The sequence below is a fragment of the Podarcis cretensis genome (genome assembly GCF_951804945.1).
Source record: "Podarcis cretensis genome assembly, chromosome: 2".
Lineage (NCBI taxonomy): Eukaryota > Metazoa > Chordata > Lepidosauria > Squamata > Lacertidae > Podarcis > Podarcis cretensis.
In genome coordinates, this window is record NC_137171.1 from 19,060,876 (window position 1) to 19,082,051 (window position 21,176).

General features: G+C 44.1%; 1 protein-coding gene across 1 annotated transcript; it reads left to right on the top strand.

Moving 5' to 3' along the window:
* Positions 1-356: 356 nt before the first annotated feature.
* On the top strand, positions 357-20,835 carry PCTP (phosphatidylcholine transfer protein). Its single transcript, XM_079965671.1, has 6 exons — positions 357-724; positions 9,751-9,868; positions 15,595-15,674; positions 15,987-16,158; positions 18,925-18,992; positions 20,613-20,835. The coding sequence occupies exons 1-6, from the start codon at positions 374-376 to the stop codon at positions 20,673-20,675; spliced, it is 852 nt and encodes a 283-aa protein (XP_079821797.1). The 5' UTR covers positions 357-373; the 3' UTR covers positions 20,676-20,835.
* Positions 20,836-21,176: the final 341 nt, after the last annotated feature.

The window sequence follows — 21,176 nt, forward strand, 5'->3', positions numbered from 1 at the left end:
AAAATAAGTAAGTAAATAAAAAATACTTAACTGGCCAACTGAGTTGCAGATAACTCGGTTCTGACCCCCCCCAACCCCCCAAAAATTAAATCCTGGAGGGCTGCCTACAAAAAAGCACACTCCCCCCACCCTCCAACAACGACCCCGCTTGGGAGGCACGACAAGCGAGCTTTAGAGACCCCCCCTCGACGGGGTGAGGGTGGTGGGGAGGGATTTGAACCCAGGCCTTCCTCGGCGTCCCTACCCCGGCACTCTAACCGCGGCACCGCCCCCGCCCGCGCCCCGTTCGACGGCAGAAAGTCGCCGCGAGCAGCTCGGCCTCCGGCGCCGTCGAGGCCCCCCGTTGCCGTCGCCTCCGCCGCCGCCGCGGGCCATGTGCCCCCCGGAGGCCCTCCGCGCCCTGCTGCAGAGGCGCCCGAAGGTTCTGCCGCCGGCGAAGGGCGGGCGTCGGAGGTGGCGGTGGTGGCCGGCCCGCTGCTTGCCCGTGTGGTCGGGGATGTCCCGCGGCGCCAGCGCCGGCCCCTCGTCGTCGTCCTCGTCTTCTTCGTCCTCGTCCTCCACGTGCTGCTCCTCGCGCAGGGCGGAGCAAGCCCGCGGCCCCTTCGGCGAAGAGCAGTTCCTGGCCGTTTGCCGGGAGTCGACCAAGCCCCGGGAAGCGGCCAGGGCCGCCTGGGAGCTCATGGCCGAGACCGCCAGCTTCTGCATCTTCCGGCTCTTCGACGAGGTGCGAGGCCGGAAAGGGGCGACGGCGCTGCGGCCGGACCAGGAGGGGGTGGAAAAGGCCGCCGAGGCCTAGACGGAGCAAGGGAGCCTGAGGCACCGGCGCCGCGTTGCCGTGGAAACGCGAGGGAAAGAAGAGGCCTCCAAGCTGTTTGGGGACTACAGTTCCCGCCATCCCCGGCCGCTGATTCTGCTAGCTAGGGATGATGGGAGTTGTAGTCCAATAACAGCTGGGGGCCCAAGGTTGAGAAACACTAGGGTTGCCCATACTTGGGTCTCCAGCTGTTTTTGTGGCAGTTCCCACCATGCCCAGCCACTGGTCCTGCTTAGCTAGGGATGATGGGAGTTGTAGTCTAACAAGAGCTAGGCCAGGCCAGGGTTGAATATTATTGGTTCTCCAGCTGTTTTTGTGGTAATTCCCATCATCCCTGACCACTGGTCCTGCTAGATAGGGATGATGGGAGTTGTAGTCCAACAACAGCTGGGGACCCAAGGTTGAGAAACACTAGGCCCGGGTTGCCCATATTTGGGTCTCCAGCTGTTCTCCCAGCAATTCCCATCCATTGATCCTGCTAGCTAGGGATGATGGGAATTGTAGTCAAAAAACAGCTGGGGACCCAAGGTTGTGAAACATTGTGTGGGACAGCAGCTCTTTTCGTTAGTCAGACCCCCCTGGCCAAACTTCCACCTGGCCTTTCCTCCACGGTGGCCAGTGGGGCTCCCCCCCCCTCGTGCCCCATGGCCCTCACAACAGGCCTGCAAGGTAGGCAAGGCCGAGAGAAAGTGGCCTGAGGCCTCCGTTGCACTTCTAAAACCACTTCCAGCCTTTGGAGGAGTGGGGAATGTATCAGGTTTGCCAACTCCTATTCTCTACTACAGCCTGCTCTCGTTTTTGGGCCATGTCTCTTCTTCAAAGAAATAGATCACAAAGTTCCTGAACATGAACAAAATGCCTTGCCTTTCCGCTGGGCAACAGCAGCCTCTCGTTATTTAAGGAGAAGCCCCACTGTATCAAACAAAACAGGGCTGGCAAGGTAAGGTGATTGCGTCTTGGAGCAGGATCCACAGGGGCAGCAGATCCCAATGTAGATCTTTATTGTTCCTGCCCTCCATTACATAGTCCTTTTTTGTTTACCGACACCCACATAGGAGCAGGGCTTCTTCTTTCCAGGACAGATTACAAGACTTGCTCAGAGGCCTGAACCTCATTTGAAAAATTAAGATCTACTTCCACCTCTCTTTTCAGTATTAGACTTTTTGTGAATGAACTTTAAAGGATACGCGTGTAGTATTGCAAAACATATGCCAGAAGGCAGCCCCTGGCCATTGCATTCATTGTTCCTGTGTACAGGAAAAGCAGAAATCAAAGATGCAGTGATAGGGAACGGCTTACCTGTTGCCTTTCTACCTGTCATGCGGATGTTAGGGACATAATAGCACTGCCAGGAAGGAAAAAACAAGTAGTTAATGCCCTGGTGTGGGAGTTAACAAATGGACAGAATCAACCGAAGGGAGCAGAGGGGCAGGGAAGTGTGCATTATGCGACCATGAAATAGACAGGGTCCTCCCCTGAGATGTAGTAGCAATATTTGGGTATTCCAGATAGGAAGCATAAATTAGGGACTGACAGCTTTCTGTAGAGTACTGATCAGCAACTGACAGCCTATGGGTCAAACCTGGCTGGGTGTGGAGTGTCCTTTGCTCCCTCCACCTTGCCATACTTCAAGCCGAAGGGATGTGCAGCACTTACTATGACTATAGAACTTGATTTAGGAAATGAGATTGGCTAATCGTTCTCTAGGGACGTGGGTGGTGCTGTGGGTTAAACTTGCTGATCAGAAGGTCGGCAGTTTGAATCCCCGTGACAGGGTGAGCTGCCGTTGCTCAGTCCCAGTTCCTGCCCACCTAGCAGTTTGAAAGCACGTCAAAGTGCAAGTAGATAAATAGGTATTGCTCCAGCGGGAAGGTAAACAGTGTTTCCGTGTTCGCCAGAAGTGGCTTAGTTATGCTGGCCATGTGACCCGGAAGCTGTACGCTGGCTTCCTCGGCCAGTAAAGCAAGATGAGCGCCGCAACCCCAGAGTCGGTCATGACTGGACCAAGGGGTCCCTTTACCTTTACGTTTACCTTTACCCCCTCCTCAAAGTGATCCTCCTGTAAAACTACTTACAGTCCAGACAGATGAAGGATTAAATTGCTATATATTTCCATTTGAAATGGAACGGTGGAGACCTGCATCTCAAGGGTGCTTCTGGATTTAGATCGACAAGAATTTTGCTGTAACCATAGTGGGGTTAGCTCCATTTTTCATGGGTGTTCTGCTTCTGCGTCATCCCATCCTTCATGACCTTTCATGATCCTGAGGCTTCTATTTTTTTTTAGTGTTCTGCTTCCCAGACCTGAGAGGAGCTGAGTCTTGAGTACTAACAGCTGGACTTTGTCTTGTTTAACCATGGGGGTGCACCACAGTTGTCTGTTTTTCTTTTCCCTTGTTCTCTTTCACAGAAAGTTTTGTAGGACAATGTTTGAGAACCTGTGCTGATCTAATCCTTGGTTCAAGGATTAGCTTTTTCTTTTTCTTTTCACAGCATCCTTGAATGTGTCAGGGAGGTGGGCAGAACGCCAGGAGTACAGACACAGGCAGAATTTATTCTTTCCCTCCCTTCCAAAGCAGTTTGTGTCCTTGGAAAAACTGCATTTTTAAAAAAATTAGGAGTGGGCTTGAGAGTTAGAAGACGAACAATATTTATTTTCTAAACGCTGCAACCTACTTTCAAGTAGCTTGTTTTCCGGAAGAGTTCTGCTTGCTGCACTTGTGTGTTCAAATTTACTCCATTTACCGTATTTTTTGCTCTATAAGACTCACTTTTTCCCACCTAAAAAGTAAGGGGAAATGTATGTGCGTCTTGTGGAGTGAATGCAGGCTGCACAGCTATCCCAGAAGCCAGAACAGCAAGAGGGATTGCTGCTTTCACTGCACAGCAATCCCTCTTGCTGTTGTTGCTTCTTCTTTTTTCTTGTTTTCCTCCTCCAAAAACTACCGTATTTTTCGCACCATAGGACGCAGTTTTTCCGTCTTAAAAACTAAGGGGAAAAGTCTGTGTGTCCTATGGAGCGAATGCAGGGGGGGAGGCAAGCAGGAAAAGCCCCCAAGAGCCACACACAAGCTTCGCGCGGCTCTTGCGGGCTTTTCCCCAGGAGGGAGAAGGGACTGACGCGGCCAGTCAGTCCCTTCTCCCTCCTCTAGAAAAGCCTTGCGCAATCTCTCCAGTCGTGGGAGGCTGCGCAAGGCTAAAGAGGAAGCCCGGGCAGCGAGCGCGATCCATCCCGCTCGCTGCCCGGGCTTCCTCTTTAGCCGTGCGTGCCTCTCCAGCCGCGGGAGGCTGCACAAGGCTAAAGAAGCCAACTTTTTAAAAATCTCTCTATCTCTCCCTCTTTTTCTTTTTTCATCCTTTCTCCACCCCCTTATTTTCCTCTGGATCAGTGTTTTTATCTAGATTAACGTTTTAGTTTGGAGGGGGGGAATATTATAAAAAAGGAAACTTTGCAGCTTTTATTTTAGTATACAATAAAAACAGATCAAACAAAACACAAGAGAAGGAACTAGCATAGAAGAAGAAGAGAAAAGGGAAAGAGGGAGGATACAAAGCCATTTACCAGAGGTAGATCTTAACCCTTGCCTCACCTGGGAGCTTCTCTGGGCAGGAATTCCCTCGGCTTAAGTGGGGTGAGGGAAGAGTGGCAGGTAGGGGGGTATCTACCTAGACAGTGAAGCCACATGTCTCTCAGATGAAAATTGGGAGTGGGCATTGTGTGAAGTGGCTGTGGATCTCCTGCCGCAGAAGTGTAGGACTGTATAGAGTTGGGAGGGCCACCCGAGGGTCATCTAGCCCAGCCCCCTCACAATGTAGGAATCACAGCTAAAGAACGCCAGGCAGATGGTCCCCCAACCGCTGCTTAAAAGCCTCCAGTGGTGGAGACCCCCAACAACTTCCGAGGTCACAGAATTGCAGGGTTGGAAGGGAACCCCAGGAGTCATCTAGTCCAGCTCCGGTGGACAGCGGGCACGATCCATCCCGTTGTGCAAGGCTAAAGATGCTTCTCAAGGCTAAAGAGGAAGCGCGCAGCCTGTCCATTGCTCTTTGGGGCTGGGGGGAGGGAATAATATTTTTTTCCTTGATTTCCCCCTCTAAAAATTAGGTGCGTCCTGTGGTCCAGTGCGTCCAATAGAGCGAAAAATACGGTAGGTGCGTCTTGTGGTCTGGTGCGTCTTATAGAGCGAAAAATACGGTAATTTCTTGTCATGAGCTTATTTACTCAGGTAGAAAAGTACCATGCTCCTATCTTGGCCGTGGGCTAGTGTGGGCCTCTACATAGCTCCATCCTGATTTCAGACATCATGATATATCGCTGTATTGAAAACCAGGTATCACTCAGCCCTAGATGGCAGCAACCACACCACTCTTAATTCATTTCTGAAGCCTGTATGCCAGTCCTTACCATCATATTCCTAGATCTGTCTGGCCCAGATCTGTCTGTTTTAAATTGATTTCACTCTTGTATACGTTTGAGGACAAATCCCAGCCTCCTCAGCACAGATTTCAGACTGCTTCCGCTTCAGGATAAACAGCTGGCCAACTCAGCAGGGCATTCTGCCTTGAAACACTGAAATACTGAAGCCCTGCTGGTTTATTGGCCAAGAGGAAAACTTTGTGGGCTGCCTGTGGTCAGAGACAGCGTTATTCAAGCAACTGGCAGAAATGCCTGGAAGTGGAGATTAGCGCAGGCAGGAAGCCCAATTCTCTACCAACCGAAGTGCTATCAAAATTGGGACGTGCGTTGGTGGAATGCTTGAAGCCTCTCCTATTTTGTTGTGTGTTGCACGGCCCTGCTGTATTAGATACGACAGGAATTTGGATAATTGGGGCCTTGGAAGTACAGTGGCACCTCGGGTTAAGTACTTAATTCGTTCCGGAGGTCTGTTCTTAGCCTGAAACTGTTCTTAACCTGAAGCACCACTTTAGCTAACGGGGCCTCCTGCTGCCGCCGCAGGAGATTTATGTTCTCATCCTGAAGCAAAGTTCTTAACCCGAGGTACTACCGGTATTTCTTGGTTAGCAGAGTCTGTAACCTAAAGTGTATGTAACCTGAAGCGTATGTAGCCCAAGGTACCACTGTAATGTATTTTAAATGATGGGTTGTTTAGTTGGTGTGATAATTCTGTCCAGTCAGCAAATGCTGGCACAGATCAAGAACAATTTCACATGTGGCTTGTATGTTTAATTTGTTTTTTCAATGGGAATACAAGATCTGCATTGGTCAGACTGATGATTGAAATGAGAAATGCCTCTCTTCTGATTTCTCTGCTACTATAGGAACAGTCAGGGACGCGGGTGGCGCTGTGGGTTAAACCACAGAGCCTAGGACTTGCCGATTAGAAGGTTGGCAGTTCGAATCCCCGCAACAGGGTGAGCTCCCATTGCTCAGTCCCTGCTCCTGCCAACCTAGCAGTTCGAAAGCACGTCAAAGTGCAAGTAGAATAATAGGTACCGCTCCAGCGGGAAGGTAAACGGCATTTCCGTGCGCTGCTCTGGTTCGCCAGAAGTGGCTTAGTCATGCTGGCCACATGATCCGGAAGCTGTACGCCGGCTTCCTCGGCCAATAAAGCGAGATGAGCGCCGCAACCCCAGAGTTGGTTACGACTGGACCTAATGGTCAGGGGTCCCTCTACCTTTACCTATAGGAACAATCACACTGTCATCCCAGTGGGGCTCAAAGGCCATTTAAGCCCTGCCTGGGAGGTCATTCTAAGTTTACATGGTGATTGTTTGGAGACTGGAATGCAGTATCATCCCTCAAGAAGAAAGTAGGCAGATGTCATACTTGGCTCGGTTTTAAAGGAAGCAATTGGTTGTATTTGTTTTATCAAAACAAACGCTGCAGTTTGTAGACATATGCCAGCAGTGAAAGTTAAAACAAGTTGGCAGGTAGCATAAGTGGTGGAATCTATCTGGTACAGTGGTACCTTGGTTTACGAACTTAATCGGTTCCGGAAGTCCGTTCTTAAACCAAAGTGTTCTTAAACCAAGACGTGCTTTCCCATAGCAGCAGGGGACTCAATTTACAAATGGAACACACTCAACAGGAAGCGAAACATGGTTCTTATTCTAAGGCAAAGTTCACAAACCAAAACACCTACTTCCAGATTTGCAGCATTCTTAATCCAAGTTGTTCATAAACTAAGCTGTTCTTCAACCAAGGTTCCACTGTAATTAGAGGCATGCAAAATAAGTAGGTGTATGGATATTGGGATTACATAGCTTTTCTTCACACATTTGCACTTCTTTTTAATTAGGGTTGGCTTGTTAATTCTCTGATGGACAGCTTTTTTAACTATTGTAGTAGTATCATACTGTGGTAACCCATGGTAGCATGCTTTGCTCTGGCCTTTGACACCTGAGATGTACAATTTTAGGACCCACCCTATTTTTGTGGGGGTTGGGGTTGGGGGGGCGTAATTGTAAGTTTTTAAAATGTTTAATGTTGTATTTTAAATTGTTGTAACCTGCCCTGGGACCATAGGGTGAAGGTTGGGTAATAAAATTATAGTAATAATGTAATGGTTCTAGGGGTTGCTTGTGCGTAAGTTGCCGCCACTCTTGGCTTGGTTGCCTGGTTGAACCCTTTCTGTCTGGACAGCCCTTCACTTCGTGGCTGTCTCAGTCGCTGGCAGAATCCGTCAGTGGGCGTTTTTTGAATCTCTTCCAGCAAAGAAGTTCTTTGACGCCAAGTCTCCTCCTACTCTCCCTGCGCGGAAGTCTTCTGCGCAGGGAGGGAGTGGGCAGCGGAGTTCCCGTGCTCTCCCTGCTGGTTTCTGGCGAAGAGTCTTGGAGCCTCCTCTCCAAATCCCCTCTCTGCCCCCCTTCTCCACTGGTGTTACGCTGATTTCCTTCCCCAGCAGATGGGCTGCCTCTCTCCCTACTGGGACCCTCTCCGGCATCCCTCTGGAGCCTTCCCTCCGCCTCCAGCTCTGATGGCAGTTCCCTGACAAATAATAATTTAGCAAAATAAAAAAATTCCTTCCAGTAGCACCTTAAAGACCAACTAAGTTAGTTCTTGGTATGAGCTTTCGTGTGCATGCACACTTCTTCAGATACACTGAAGAAATTTAGCAGTTTGCAAACATGCCTGAGGAACAGAGGATTGGAAAACGAAACCTGGAACGTTAAGGGTTCTAGCAAGTGTCCCAGAGTTGCTTTAAAAAAGAAAAAAAAAAAGAGGCTTTGCTTGCTGACTAAAGCCAGCTTTATCTCAGACTAAGAATAAACAAATCTATAAAATAAACCAGAAAGAAAAAGCTCTCAAAGTGTCCAAAATATTTTGTAACCCACACCTCTCTTTTTGCTTTTAAAGAAATCTGTGCCACTGTAGCAACTTTGGTAGAAATCTCTAAATACAAAAAAGTCTCTTCGTGGTGGAAAGCAACTAACACTGCCAGAGCAGTGGGATCATACTAAAATCTAGACTAGCTATAGGCAGTGGTTTGTCTTTTGAATTTATTGTTTCCAAAATACAGACTAATGTTTAACAGTTTTGTTTTGTTTTGTTACTGCGATGGCCCAGTCTGAGAACACTTCATGGTACTGTATGTTTTCCAGCCTTCTAAACAAACATCTCCTGTAATCTGCAGGCACGTCATAATCTCACTTTCAGTTGATATTCACATTCCTTTCGTACAGGAAAATAGGTTTGCTAACCTTTGAAAGCTCAGGTTATCTGAGATATTGCAAGCCTTGTGAACTAAAACCACAACTAAAACCATCTGTTGTGGTAGATGATGGTCTAGACTCTTCTTGTAATGTTCTGCAGTAAAGGGTAGTCCTTTAAATAAATGGAGCTAGAGCGATTTTACAGAGTGTAAAATTTCAGGAATCACTCTTAAATAATTGCAGGCTTGATGTATCTTTGGAAAATAGAACTCCGGAGGGCGTAGGCTTGGGTGGAGGTCTACTTCACATTGCCAGAATTTGTTTGTGAAGCAGTGTTGTAATGCCTTGTTACAAAATGCTGTGTGAGTCATGCCGTATCTTTATTTTAAATATTTCCTTTCTTTAAATGTTGGGTTCATAAAGGGTCTAGCTGATTGTGCTGAAGGATGAAGTGATGTTTATTGAATGAGAAAGTTCATGATAACAGAGCTCTGTTAAAAAATATTTTACAGAATACAAGACTGAAAAGGGTAAAAGGTAGTTTAAATTCCATTCACGTGTACCGTGCTTTGACATCTTTGCATCTCCTCGATGAATTAGACCCAAAAAACTTCTGTTTCTGTAATTGGTATTGCTAGCAAATAATGCAACTCTCTGAACAAAGGGTTATCCAACTCTTAGTGTAAGGGTTATTTGATTTGTGCATAGGGCTCCACTAAGTCAGATAAAACAAAATAAATAACGTGAATTTTTCTGGACTGGTCAGGGTGAAGATGGGGTGGTGGTGGTTTGGTGGAGTCTAACAAAAGTAGAATACAGTCAGAGTGCTTAAATATATATTTATTGTTTCACTTGACTGTCATAACAGAAGTATGACTCCTGTTGCAGTTTATGTTTCAAAGGATAAAGGGGGATTAGATGCTGATAAGATTTTCATTTGACTATACAGTAGTCTCTGATATTTAAAATAAACAACTGAGATATATTTCTAACATCCACTTATATATAGGATGACTTCTATGGCACCTAGTGTGTAAATATGAGGAAAAAAGATATCTCCAGCCTAGCAGAGAGATTGGTATATATTTTAAGATAAGTCTGTCATCAAGCCGTCCAGTTCTTTAGGCGAATGGACCAACTCACCTCTATTTTAACGCAAACATCACAGAGTATATTTGTATGTTGTAAATGTATTCATTGTGCAAGCACAGTGGTATAAAAGAGTCTTTTTGGACATTGCTAGTGCAACCAAGCAAAGGCCTGAAATACAGGATTCTTGATTCTCCCCTACCTGCTCCCTCCTATTTCTCTTGCTTTTTCAGAAATCTGGACTGTACGAGTATAAAGTCTATGCCACTCTTGGTGATTGTTCCCCAGATGTATGTGCAGAAGTGTACATGGATTTAACCTACAGAACAAAATGGGACCGGTATCTTAGAGGTCAGTAAATTATTCAAGACCAAAATGTCATTTTCTTTGGTCGCTGTGATAGGTTCCTTTCCTCTGCTCCTTGACCACCATCGTTTTGAAGATTGTTTTACTTCACTCTTTCAAGTGCTCTGTACAGTTTTTCAGTATGAAAAATGCATGAAGTAGATTTCCATTACCAAAGCATTAATGCTAATATAGTCATCCACTTGTGCTGCCCTGAAAAACAAATAAGAAGCAATGTTTTTCTTGCTAGCCACTTTTTGTGTTAAAACCAACTTTCTTAGATCCATCGACACTGTTCTTGTGTTGGTTTATGGGTAAATGAACTTGTCTCTTGATCATTATGTGAAATCTGGGAAATCTGGGGACTGGTGTTTTAATACCCCCTTAATCATCAGTTTTTATTAGATTGTTAGAGCAGTCAGATGCAAAAGCAGAAACTTTAATCGTTTTGGAGGCAAAGGGAATCACATGTGTTATGCAAGCCACATCTGCTGAAATTCCCTCTCCTGAATATCTATGAAAAGATGAAGAAGTCTATCCTCTTTTGCAATTGGCTACTATACTCTAAGACCTTCTTTAGCTTTGATCTCTTTGATTCTAGAGAGAATTTCCCCTTATTTTTGTCCAGTTGGTTGCCTAAAACAATTATAATAATTTTCATTACATGGCTTTCCATTCCTCCAAATCAGGGATGCCCCTATGACATTTAACTAGTGTTATTGAAATTCTTCAGGTTTCCCTCAGAGTTCCTCATATGTTTTGTGTGGGCAGAAGCCTCCAGATTTGCCTCTTACTAGCACTAAAGGTGAATTTTGTGGCAACTTAGGGGTGTGTGAAACTGAGAAATATCACGACTCCTCTTGGACTTCCACTTTTGCCTCAAAATTTGCTTTAGGTGAAATTTGTCAGAGGTGGTGTCATGTCATACTGTTCTGTACATCTTTATTTAACGGAATGACATTTGTGCATTTCCATCCCTATTCTAAACTTCAAAGTTCCGGTTCTCTTCTCCATGTTTAGTTTAAACAAGTGACTATTTGTCTTTCCATATAAACTATACATGAGATCCTTATCTAGTTGTGCAACATATCATATGGTGATGCAGCTGTAGCAGTACAGTGATACCTTGGTTTACAACCATAATCCGTTCCGGAGGTCCGTTTGTAAACCAAAACAGGTTGAAACCCAAGTCGCGCTTTCGCCATTGGAGCCTCAAAAAAAAAATTGGTTGCAATAAAAAAATAAAATAAACGGGTTGTAAAAAAAAAAAAAGGGATACACACTTCAGGGTTTGACGTGATTGTAATCCAAAACGGTTGCAAACCGAGGTACCACTGTACCTAAGATTACTGCCTGCTAAAACCACTACAGTCATACCTCGGGTTGAATGTGCTTTGGGATGAGCGCGTTTGAGTTGCGCTCCGTGGCAAACCGGAAGTAACAGAGCGCGTTACTCCCGGGTTTCGCTGCTTGCGCATGCGCAGATGCTCAAAATGACATCATGCACATGCGCAGAAGCACCGAAATGTGACACGCGGAGATGCATGGACACGGGTTACGTTTGCTTCTAGATGTGAACGGGGCTCCGGAATGGATCCCGTTCGCATCTAGAGATACCACGGTACTCTTGGAGTTCCTTCATGCACAGCTAGTCCTGATGACATGTTTCTGCTGAGACCTTTTAGAAGATAGCATGGCAATGACTTTTCGGCCCCAGAACAAGAGAGCATTTCTCAAGACATCCCACTGAATTTGGTGACATCGATTGATGTTGGAAAGCTATTTATTCTAAGTAGCACCCACGGAAAAGCATTTTAAGATGTATCCTTCCAAAGAAATGGTGCTCTGCTTTTCTTGAGTTGGTGGAAACTGCTTTCCAGCCATCGCCCACACCCACCTCTTTTGCTCAAGTGATTTAGGACACTGCCTGCACTGCACTGTCTCTCCCTATATTTGATTATAATAGGTTTGTTCTAATTATATATTGAGTTTTCCTTGGTTCACGCTACTGACAGAGCACTTCCAAGTTGCATCAACTGCCCTTCCCTACCATGTAATGTAGATTTTCCCATTATGTCCACATGTATCGATTATATGTTGAAGTTAACTTGAGTGTCCCTTGAGATACATGGGGAGGGCTTGGTCATCTTGGCTAACTTTTAGCTATTGTGAGATTAATAAGAGCAGATACACTATCTTCCATTGGGATGACACTCTATTGCTGCATGCCACAGACACAAAGGGTGGGGAAGGAAACCCATGACTTCAACATGACAGGGCAATAGGATATGAATGTCCCCGTCTGCAAATGACTCACAACGTCTGATTTGCAGAGCTTCACATATTTTGGCCTACGGTAAGCAGGGAATGTGTCAAATATCTTCCGTTATCCCTTGTGTGATGCCATGCTCACATCTATGTTATCTAATATATCAATATCAATATATATAGCATATTAGATGTCCATTGTCATTCAGACAAGATGTTTTCAAAAGGTGAATACTAATATATTTCTGGTGCATTTCTTAACTTAAGACTGTGGAACTTCCACAAAGAGCAAAGTTTCAATTTGTGTGTGTGTGTGTGTGTGTGTGTGTGTGTGTGTGTAGAAAATATTGCATACTTTGATTAATCAATTTTAAGGAACAAAAGTATGCATTACTATTGTTATTGTTATTAATTTTATACTCCACCTTTTCCCCGACAGGACTCTACATTCACAAGAAGAAACATTTCAATAATTTCCTTTTTTATAATATTTTTTTTATTAATTTTAACATATAAATTATAAAATGTACCACAAAACTTATCACTTATACAATCTTTTTGGACTTCCATCAGCACCTCTCATGATCCACCGTTTTAACCACTTCTTATGCATTTCTTAACTTTATATTGCCTTTACATCTATTAACAAATCATCCACCCCCTTGTCCATTTTTACAATACTTCTAATAATACTCCTCACAAAACTTCTTCTTTCAATAATTTCCAGTGTACTAAAATGAAGCGGCAGATTATTCTAGCAACTTTGGTAATGAATAATGAGATTTTAATATCTATGGGCAGGATTCACCTTAGTGTCTATGCTGGAAGCCTACCGATTAGGCCACTTAGATTAGCAGGGCGAGAAGCAAAATGTCCTTTCAGTAGCAACTTCTCATGTCTTTTTGGTGCTGTTCTCCAAGGACCCCCAGTGTGGGAGGGCTTTATGGGGCAGTGAGGAGATTTGGAAAAACAAACAAACATGTAATCTGAGAACCCATGCATCTCAGTAGGCCACTGTAGCTTATCTCACCATATTTCCCCAGATTTTGAACCCATGGACATTTTGGCAGCCCATGCTTTGATAGTGAGCTTGGAAAGGTTGTTTTGGAAAGGCAATAAAAGGTGAACAAAGGTAAAAATATGAACAGATTTACAGATACCTGAGACATATTAACCAGCAAGCCATCCTCACTACCCTTAATCTAGGCTATCTCACTCTTCGGGGAATACTGAAAGAAGCTAGACTCTGCAAGTAATAGGATGACCTAAGATACAATAATAGCATGCCTTCTCAAATAATAGGGTTCAGTTTGTCCTTCTGGTATGTGAGAGAAAATATCCATTTAAAGTGGAATTCCCTGTATTGCCCATTCAATTGGACATGTCAAATATTACTCTTTTTCTCACACCTTCAATTTTGAGTTTGCTTGCTGCTTAAGATGTAGGAAGCTGAATAGGTTGTCAAATGGCACCAAGTTAATACTCCAGTGACCTCTGGTGGAAAATGTGATATTATTTGGTGTCTTATAGTGGGAACAGCACCATCCATCAAACAGCTGGCATTACATATTGCATCGCATGGAAATAATGTCTTCTAAGACAATAACTTGTTGTTAGACCCCTTCATATATTTGTGAGGAATACTGGCATCTCAGCATATGTGTCTGCAGCAAAATAGTCCCTCGTGCAGCCATTCCCACATTCGTTGGAGAAAATACAGCATCTGAAGTGACTTTTATGGTGTGCCTGCCATAGCTACTTGGGACGATAAGGAACTTTAGAGAATGCCTTTCCCTTCCCCATTGGAACTTTCCCAACTTTTGAGATCTGTCCATGAAGCCTACCTACTTGAGAAGAAGGCTTAAGTTAGGGCAGGGCTTCCCAAACCATGGTCTGTGAACTATCAGTGGACTGCAAGAATAATTCAGGTGGTCTCTGGCATGTCAGTGGATTTCTGGTTAAATATTGGCGACGACACACCCACTGCATTATATATTCATGTTGGTTTTTTTAAACTGCATTTGAATTGCTTCTTTTATTGTAATTTAATGTGTCATGATTTGAATTCTATGGAATACAGTAAAATACAATATATGAGAAATAAAAGAAGCTGTAAAATGCATTTAAAAATGGTATAGCGTCTAGCATGGTGCATTACAAACTGTACAACAGGCAGAAAAAAACCGTGGTCTGCCACAATCTTCATCAGTGATCCTTTGGGGGGGGGCACATTTGGGAATTACTGATTTAGGGTCTTTTCAGTTATGGCACTGCCGTTTTAGAATTCTCTCCTTGATTAGGGCTGGCATCAACTTTCTTTTCTATAGTCCTCGGTAACAAATGTCCTCTCAAGTAATCGGGCTCCAAACTGGGTGAAAGAGCATTAATATGGTAAAAGCAGTTCTGTGTTAGCAGGTATCAAATGATGCACACGGGAGAGGAAAATCCTAGTTTCACAAATACGCTTGCAGGGTCTGAACAGGTGGTGACAGGCCTGATCAGTAAGGAGGGACATGATAGAGGTGAATAAGAATTTGCTTAATGTGGAGAAATTTGCCCTCCCATCATAATACTAGAACATTGGGTCACCTAAGATCATCTTCTGAGGCCCTTCTTCGTGTGCCTCCTCCTCGAGAGGTCCGGAGGGTAGCAACACGAGAACGGGGCCTTCTCTGCAGTGGCTCCCCATCTGTGGAATGCTCTCCCCAGGAAAGTTTGTCTGGTGCCTTCATTAAGCACCTTTAGGCACCAGGCAAAAACGTTCCTTTTTAACCAGGCCTTTGATTGATCGGATTGACGTCCTATCCCCTTTTAAAAAGTGACTCTTTTTTTGGGGGGGGGCTTATTGGGTTGTTGTTTTTATTTTGATTACATATATTGATGTTTTCTGTGAACCGCTCTGAGACCTCTGGGTATAGGGCGGTATATAAACTCAGTAAATAATCATAATAAAACAATAATGAAATTTAATGTTGGAAGATTAAGAAGAGACGAAAGGAAATATTCACACAACCCATTGTTAGATGGGCACTTGCTACCACAAGATATAACACTATCCACTGACTTGGATGGTTTTAAAGGGTTTTTTTTTAGACAAATAGTGGGGGATAACTTTATGAATGGCTGCTGGCCGTGCTATTGTATCTGTGTACCTCTGAACATTAGTTTCTGGGGGAGCACGAGCTGGGAGAGTCCTGCTTGTGAGTTCTCCATACACATTTGGATGGCCTTTGTGAGAACAGGATGCTTGACTAGGTGAGCTTTTGGGTCAAATTCTTTAAAAAAGAACCAATTATGTCTATCCCTTTGTGCCCGACCCTTGTTGAGGTCTGACACATACACAGTTATGATTCGTTTCTGACTCCTTTCACATTTTCAATTCACCAAATGCATTGAAAACCTTATGTAAGTCCAGCTGAATAAAACATAGTCTGCATCTAACGCATTTCCCCTCCGATTTTTAGATATAAGTGAGAAACCTTTTGAGGGCAGAACAGTAATCCACTGGGAAGTGAAGTTCCCTTTCCCCATGGCAAATAGAGATGTATCCTTTCAAGTCTTGGGTTGCAGTTTTGCTCTTAATATTTGAGGCCGCAAACTCCTCACAGCACAGTTCTGCAAGTTTAAATGAGGTAAAAAAAATTGACTCTTAAGGGAAAAGAAAAAGTTAAGACTTTGATGCGCATTCTTGTGAACCATATTCTGTCATACCCTTTGAGGAGCGAAACAAAAACAAATGCAGGCTTCTTGAAACAGGATTGCTTTTTGTATTTGCACCAGTATACCTTCTGTCTCGATTATATATGTATATTATATATACAGGCGCATCCTGATTATTTCTTAAACTTCAGCATAGTATGTTTTCGTTCGTGAGCGTAAAGACATGGAACTTGAAGGGAAGAAGATATATGTTATATTGGCTAAAAGCGTGAATACCTCTAAATTCCCAGAGAAGACTGGGATTGTTAGAGTAAAGAATTATAAACAATGTGTGGCCTTTGAAAGCGATGGCAAGAGAGGCTCCAAAGGTAAGAAATCAGTAAAGAACTTTATGGAAATACCTGCTTAGAGCTAGGCATGAGGAGAAAGTTCAATTCAATTCACATTTAAAGGTGAATCTACCTAATACACACTTTTCAAAACAAGGCACAAGCCCAAAGCAGAGCAATCCTTTGAAATTTGCATTACTCTGAATCTTGCAATAGTTTCCCAGCCAAGTAACATGTACACAAATGCATTTTTCAGGATACAGTGTGCATATAAATGCACATATTAAAGAAAATAATATACAGAAATGCATTATATTAGGGGAAGTTGCTTGCAAATCTTATTTATATTTATTTAACTTTTTTTTTTACTCTGCTTGACTGTAAACACAACAACCTCTAAGCAGTTTACAACAGTATAAAAACATTAAGAATTATTGATTAAAAGTGTATATTTGTCAAAACGACATGCAACAATGTGCTTACTTTGAGAGCTTTGCACTACAATGTTGGCAAATTTTGCTGATTATTTTAGAAAACCAATTTACAAATTGCTGCAGAAGTGTGCAAAATGATTGGGAGAAACAGAAAATTGTCAACTCCAAGTGGCAGATACGCCCATCCCTTTTTAGAGCAGAAATGTTAAATTTACAAGTTAGGATTGTGAAAAACATATTCATTTGCTTTTTTAACACTAGCAAATTTTGCTAAGATTGAAAGTAAGATAGTTGAACAGGTGTGTACAAAATAACACTAGAGGCTTGCATCCAATATTTTGGGTGGTTAATTCTTATGCACACATGTTTGCTCATCCCAGCCAACTAATTTGTGTAATCTGGTAACAAGAGTTGTTTAACCACAATGTGATCAGACCAAACTTGTATAAATTCTTCAGGGGCAAAATTAGTGATGGCATGATCATTCTTTATTCTGTAGAAGTAAATACCTGTGGGGAGAATAATTTGTTTCAGGACTGTGGCGGTTATAGGAAAATTAATGATTAACCCCTTGTTAAACCCCACAGCGCTGTTTTGAATCTCCTCCACTGTGGCTGCTATTTGCATAGAGAAGAAAGCTGCCATTGGCACCAGTGGAAGTTTTTGTCCCAAGGAACATAGCAGCCACTAAGGGCATGTGGTGTGTGATCCTGATTGGACTGAAGTGGAGACAACAAGTTAAATCCCCTCTTTACCACCTCCCCAACCCAATCATACCGCTTTTAGCTTTGTGATTATTGTCATACCTTGTTTCTAAGACTGGGAAAACTTGTGGATGCCTCAATAATGTGCCAAGTTGGACTTGCATGATGAGTTCCTGCCCCCCCCTCGGAAAGAAAGACACGAGACACCAGAATTTTAGGTTAATGGGTCAAATTAGGCCACAACTTTATTGATTACAGGAATTGAGCGGTATTGGCTTAGGCATTGGTCCTATCAACTATCCGGCTTCAGCCTGCTTGCTTGAAGACCGGCAAGGGTTAACCACCAGTAGGGGGAGTCCCGCTGATGCACATCAACTAGGAGCTCCCCCGGGGTCACCGCTCAGGGGTGTACCGTAGGCCCACACCTCCCTAGGCTTAGGAAAAGGCGACGCCCCCGGAATCCTTTACGGGACTACCCCCTTTCATCTGCATAACAATACCCCTACCAATGCCTAACCGCCAATGCCAAGGAAGTTGTGACGGTTGCTACGAGGTAGGCGAAAAACCAAATGGCTTGTGCCAATTTGCCAAGTGGAAAAAATTCCTACCAGGCCCCATGACGGCGACCAACCGAAGTCCATAGCAATGTCAGAGAGCCTAACCTAATGGGTAGGAAAACCTGATCAGCTGGAGCGCGGGAAGAGGGAGATCCTCGGCCGCGCCGGCCCTAAATAGGGCGGGCCATGCCTCCCGGACCAGCCGATTGGCTGGCCCGGTTGATGCCGCGTCCGAGGATTCCCCCAGTATTGCGGGGGCTGTGAGCCAGCCCCCGCATGCGTGGGGAGGGGCATGAAGCCTGCAACCCCACCTCCTCTCCAGCTTGGAAGTGGATTTCTGATGCAGATATTGCAGTTCTGCTAATGGGTTCACGTATCCTAGGCCCTAACTATTCGTAATTCTTTCTAATAGAAATTTTTGCAGGGTTGGGGTTGGCAGGGGGAATCGTTTGTTGTTGTATGCACAATCCCTTCCACTTGGTGATCAGAGAGAGAAAAATTAGATGTGGTTGGATATACACAAAAGTGGCAGAGCTTGCTGAAACTGGGAAACTTCCCTTCCAACTCTGCAACAGGCCTCCATAACTCCAGAGATGAAACTGAGAAGGATTTTTGAAGCCTTTTGTCAGTTTAGCCTCTACAGTGAAGAAAGACCTTTGAATTTATTGCAGAGCTGAATGGGAATAAAGTGTTTTGCTTTCACTGCTGCTTTTTGCAGCTATTGCTCTGGGACCAGACAATATACAATTAGTTCTGAACTTACAGGAACAGCAGTTGGAGGTACAAAACACTGCACAATTGAAGAGGGTGGAGGAGAAGAGCTTTTTGGGGAAAGAAAGAAAACAACAACTCTTGCAGTCATGCAGACGTTCAGAAACCGTCGAGGGGTTTCATCAAATATATCTGATATCATGGGATGGAACAGTGGAAAACTCCAGAGAAATAAGGGAATGAATTCTGCACATTTATGGTTCTAAATAACAACACTAAAAGCAGCTTAGATAGCTGCTAGTAAGGTGACCACAAAATAGATATATAAATGAATAGCTGCTGTAGTTGCTTAAATAAGATTTCCGACTACCTCTTTTCTTCCTTTCTTTTGCTTTGAAGTTTTCATGTCATACTTTGATGACCCTGGTGGCAAGGTTCCTTCGTGGCTTGTCAACTGGGGAACCAAGGTAAGCAGGGGGCTGGAATTTGTAGGGAACCAACCCAGTGGGTTATGCCCATGGCTTTTCTGGCCTGATTCTCTGTTGCCAGCACTGTAGGCAGAACTACAGGTACTGAAAGGGGAAGAGTCATAGAATTGTAGCGTTGGAAGGGACCCCAAGGCTCATCTTCCAACCCCCTGCAAAGCAGGATTCTCAGCTTAAAGCACCCATGATAGATGGCCAGCCAACCTCTGTTTTAAAACCTCCAAAGAAAGAGAGTCCACGACCTCCACAGCTCTTACTGTCAGAATTTTTTCCCTGATGTTTAGTAGCAATCTCCTTTCTTGTAACTTTGAGCCACTGGTTGAAGTCCTACCCTCCGAAGCAGGAGAAAGCAAGCTCGTTCCCTCTTCCATGTGACAGCCCTTGAGATATTTGAAGATGGCTATCATATCTTCTCTCAAAATAAAAAAAAAAAATCCTTCCTGTAGCATCTTAGAGACCAACTAAGTTTGGTATGAATTTTTGTGTGCATGCACACTTCTTCAGATACCTGAAGAAGTATCTGAAGAAGTGTGCATGCACATGGAGGCTCATACCAATAGCAAATTTAGTTGGTCTCTAAGGTGCTACTGGAAGGATTTTTTAAAAAAAATTGTTTCAACTACTGCAGACCAACACGGCTACCTACCTGTAACTACAGTCATACCTCGGGTTGAAGTAGCTTTGGGATAAGTATTTTCGGGTTGCATGCTGCGGCGACCTGTAAGTAAAGGAGCGCGTTACTTCCAGGTTTCGCCGCTCGCGCATGCGCAGACGGTCAAAATGACATCATGCACATGCGCAGAAGCGGTGAATCGTGAGATGCGCAGATGCGGGTTGCATTCGCTTCTGGATGTGAACGGGGCTCTGGAACGGATCCCGTTCGCATCCAGAAGTACCACTGTATATCTTCTCTCAGTCTCAGAATAGAGCCCAGAGCAACAATCCAGACTTGTTTGTGTCCATTCCCTATTGTCAGTTGCTAGTCAGAGACAATAGCTCTGTTCATGCAGTACTCACCTGAAGGTGGCATCCTGCTAGTGCAGGGGAGAAGGGCTGTGCTCTGGGCTCCTCCCACAGCACCAAGTATACTGCCTTAAAGAGGCCAATACTTACAAAACTTTTCTACTGCAGAAATCCATCAGGGAATGATACACATTTAGGATTTGCTTGTGCATTTCTTTCCCTTTTAATCTTTTCATTTCTATCCTTTCCCTGCCCAGTTAGGTAACTTGTTCAGAGCCTCCAACTCTCACTGATAATATCAAACAAAAACACTTTCTTCTAAACCTTTGGTTTATGTGCTGCTAGCAGCATGGGATATTGTTTGGATATTGTTTGGATCCTATAAATCTGTATATTTTGAAAGCTGCAAATGGTGGCGGCATGTTGCTACTGTGTAGGAGGGTCACCAGGATTAACAAATTTTAAAAACCTGTTATGAATCCCCCTCTAACCTGGTTTACAATGCTTGTTTAAGCCACAGAGCACAATTACTTTTGTGTTTGAAGTGGCATAGGTGTAACAAACAGCTGAACATCAGTAGTTGCCTACTAGGCCATAAAGTGTAGATGCATAAGTATTCTGTGATCCCTTTCTTTACAGACTGGAGTGCCTAACTTCTTGATTGATATGGAGAAAGCTTGCCACAGTTACCGCAAAAGATAAAACTGCTCCATGAATGTGATCCAGATTGATAGCTTAAAGGTATATTTTGCATGGACACATCACTGAATAACATCTGCCTTTTGGGATAGTAATCATGAGCCATGTAAGTTCCCAGGCATGTGACAATGAAACATATTAAAACTTTTCATTTTCCATTTTCCATCTGTTTGATGCACTGCCATTTAATTTTTTGAGGGCTTTCACGTATCATTTCGACATTTGAGGCATGCTGTTTGTGGTTGCCCCCCCCCTCGTGTAATGATCACCTTTGAACACAGGAGCTCTGATGCATCGCTTCAGTAGAGGGAACAGCACTATGTTCAAAGAGGGCTGTGCATGCAGAAATTCCCCCTTCATTGAAACTAGCAGAGAAACCCATAAAGCTATGCACTCTGAGCTCTGCATCAAGATGCTCAAGATACAAAGTACACTAGCTGTACTTTGGTCGACAGTGCTAAATAGAACTGTCGGATGCCTTTTAGTTGATCTCTTCTTAAATAA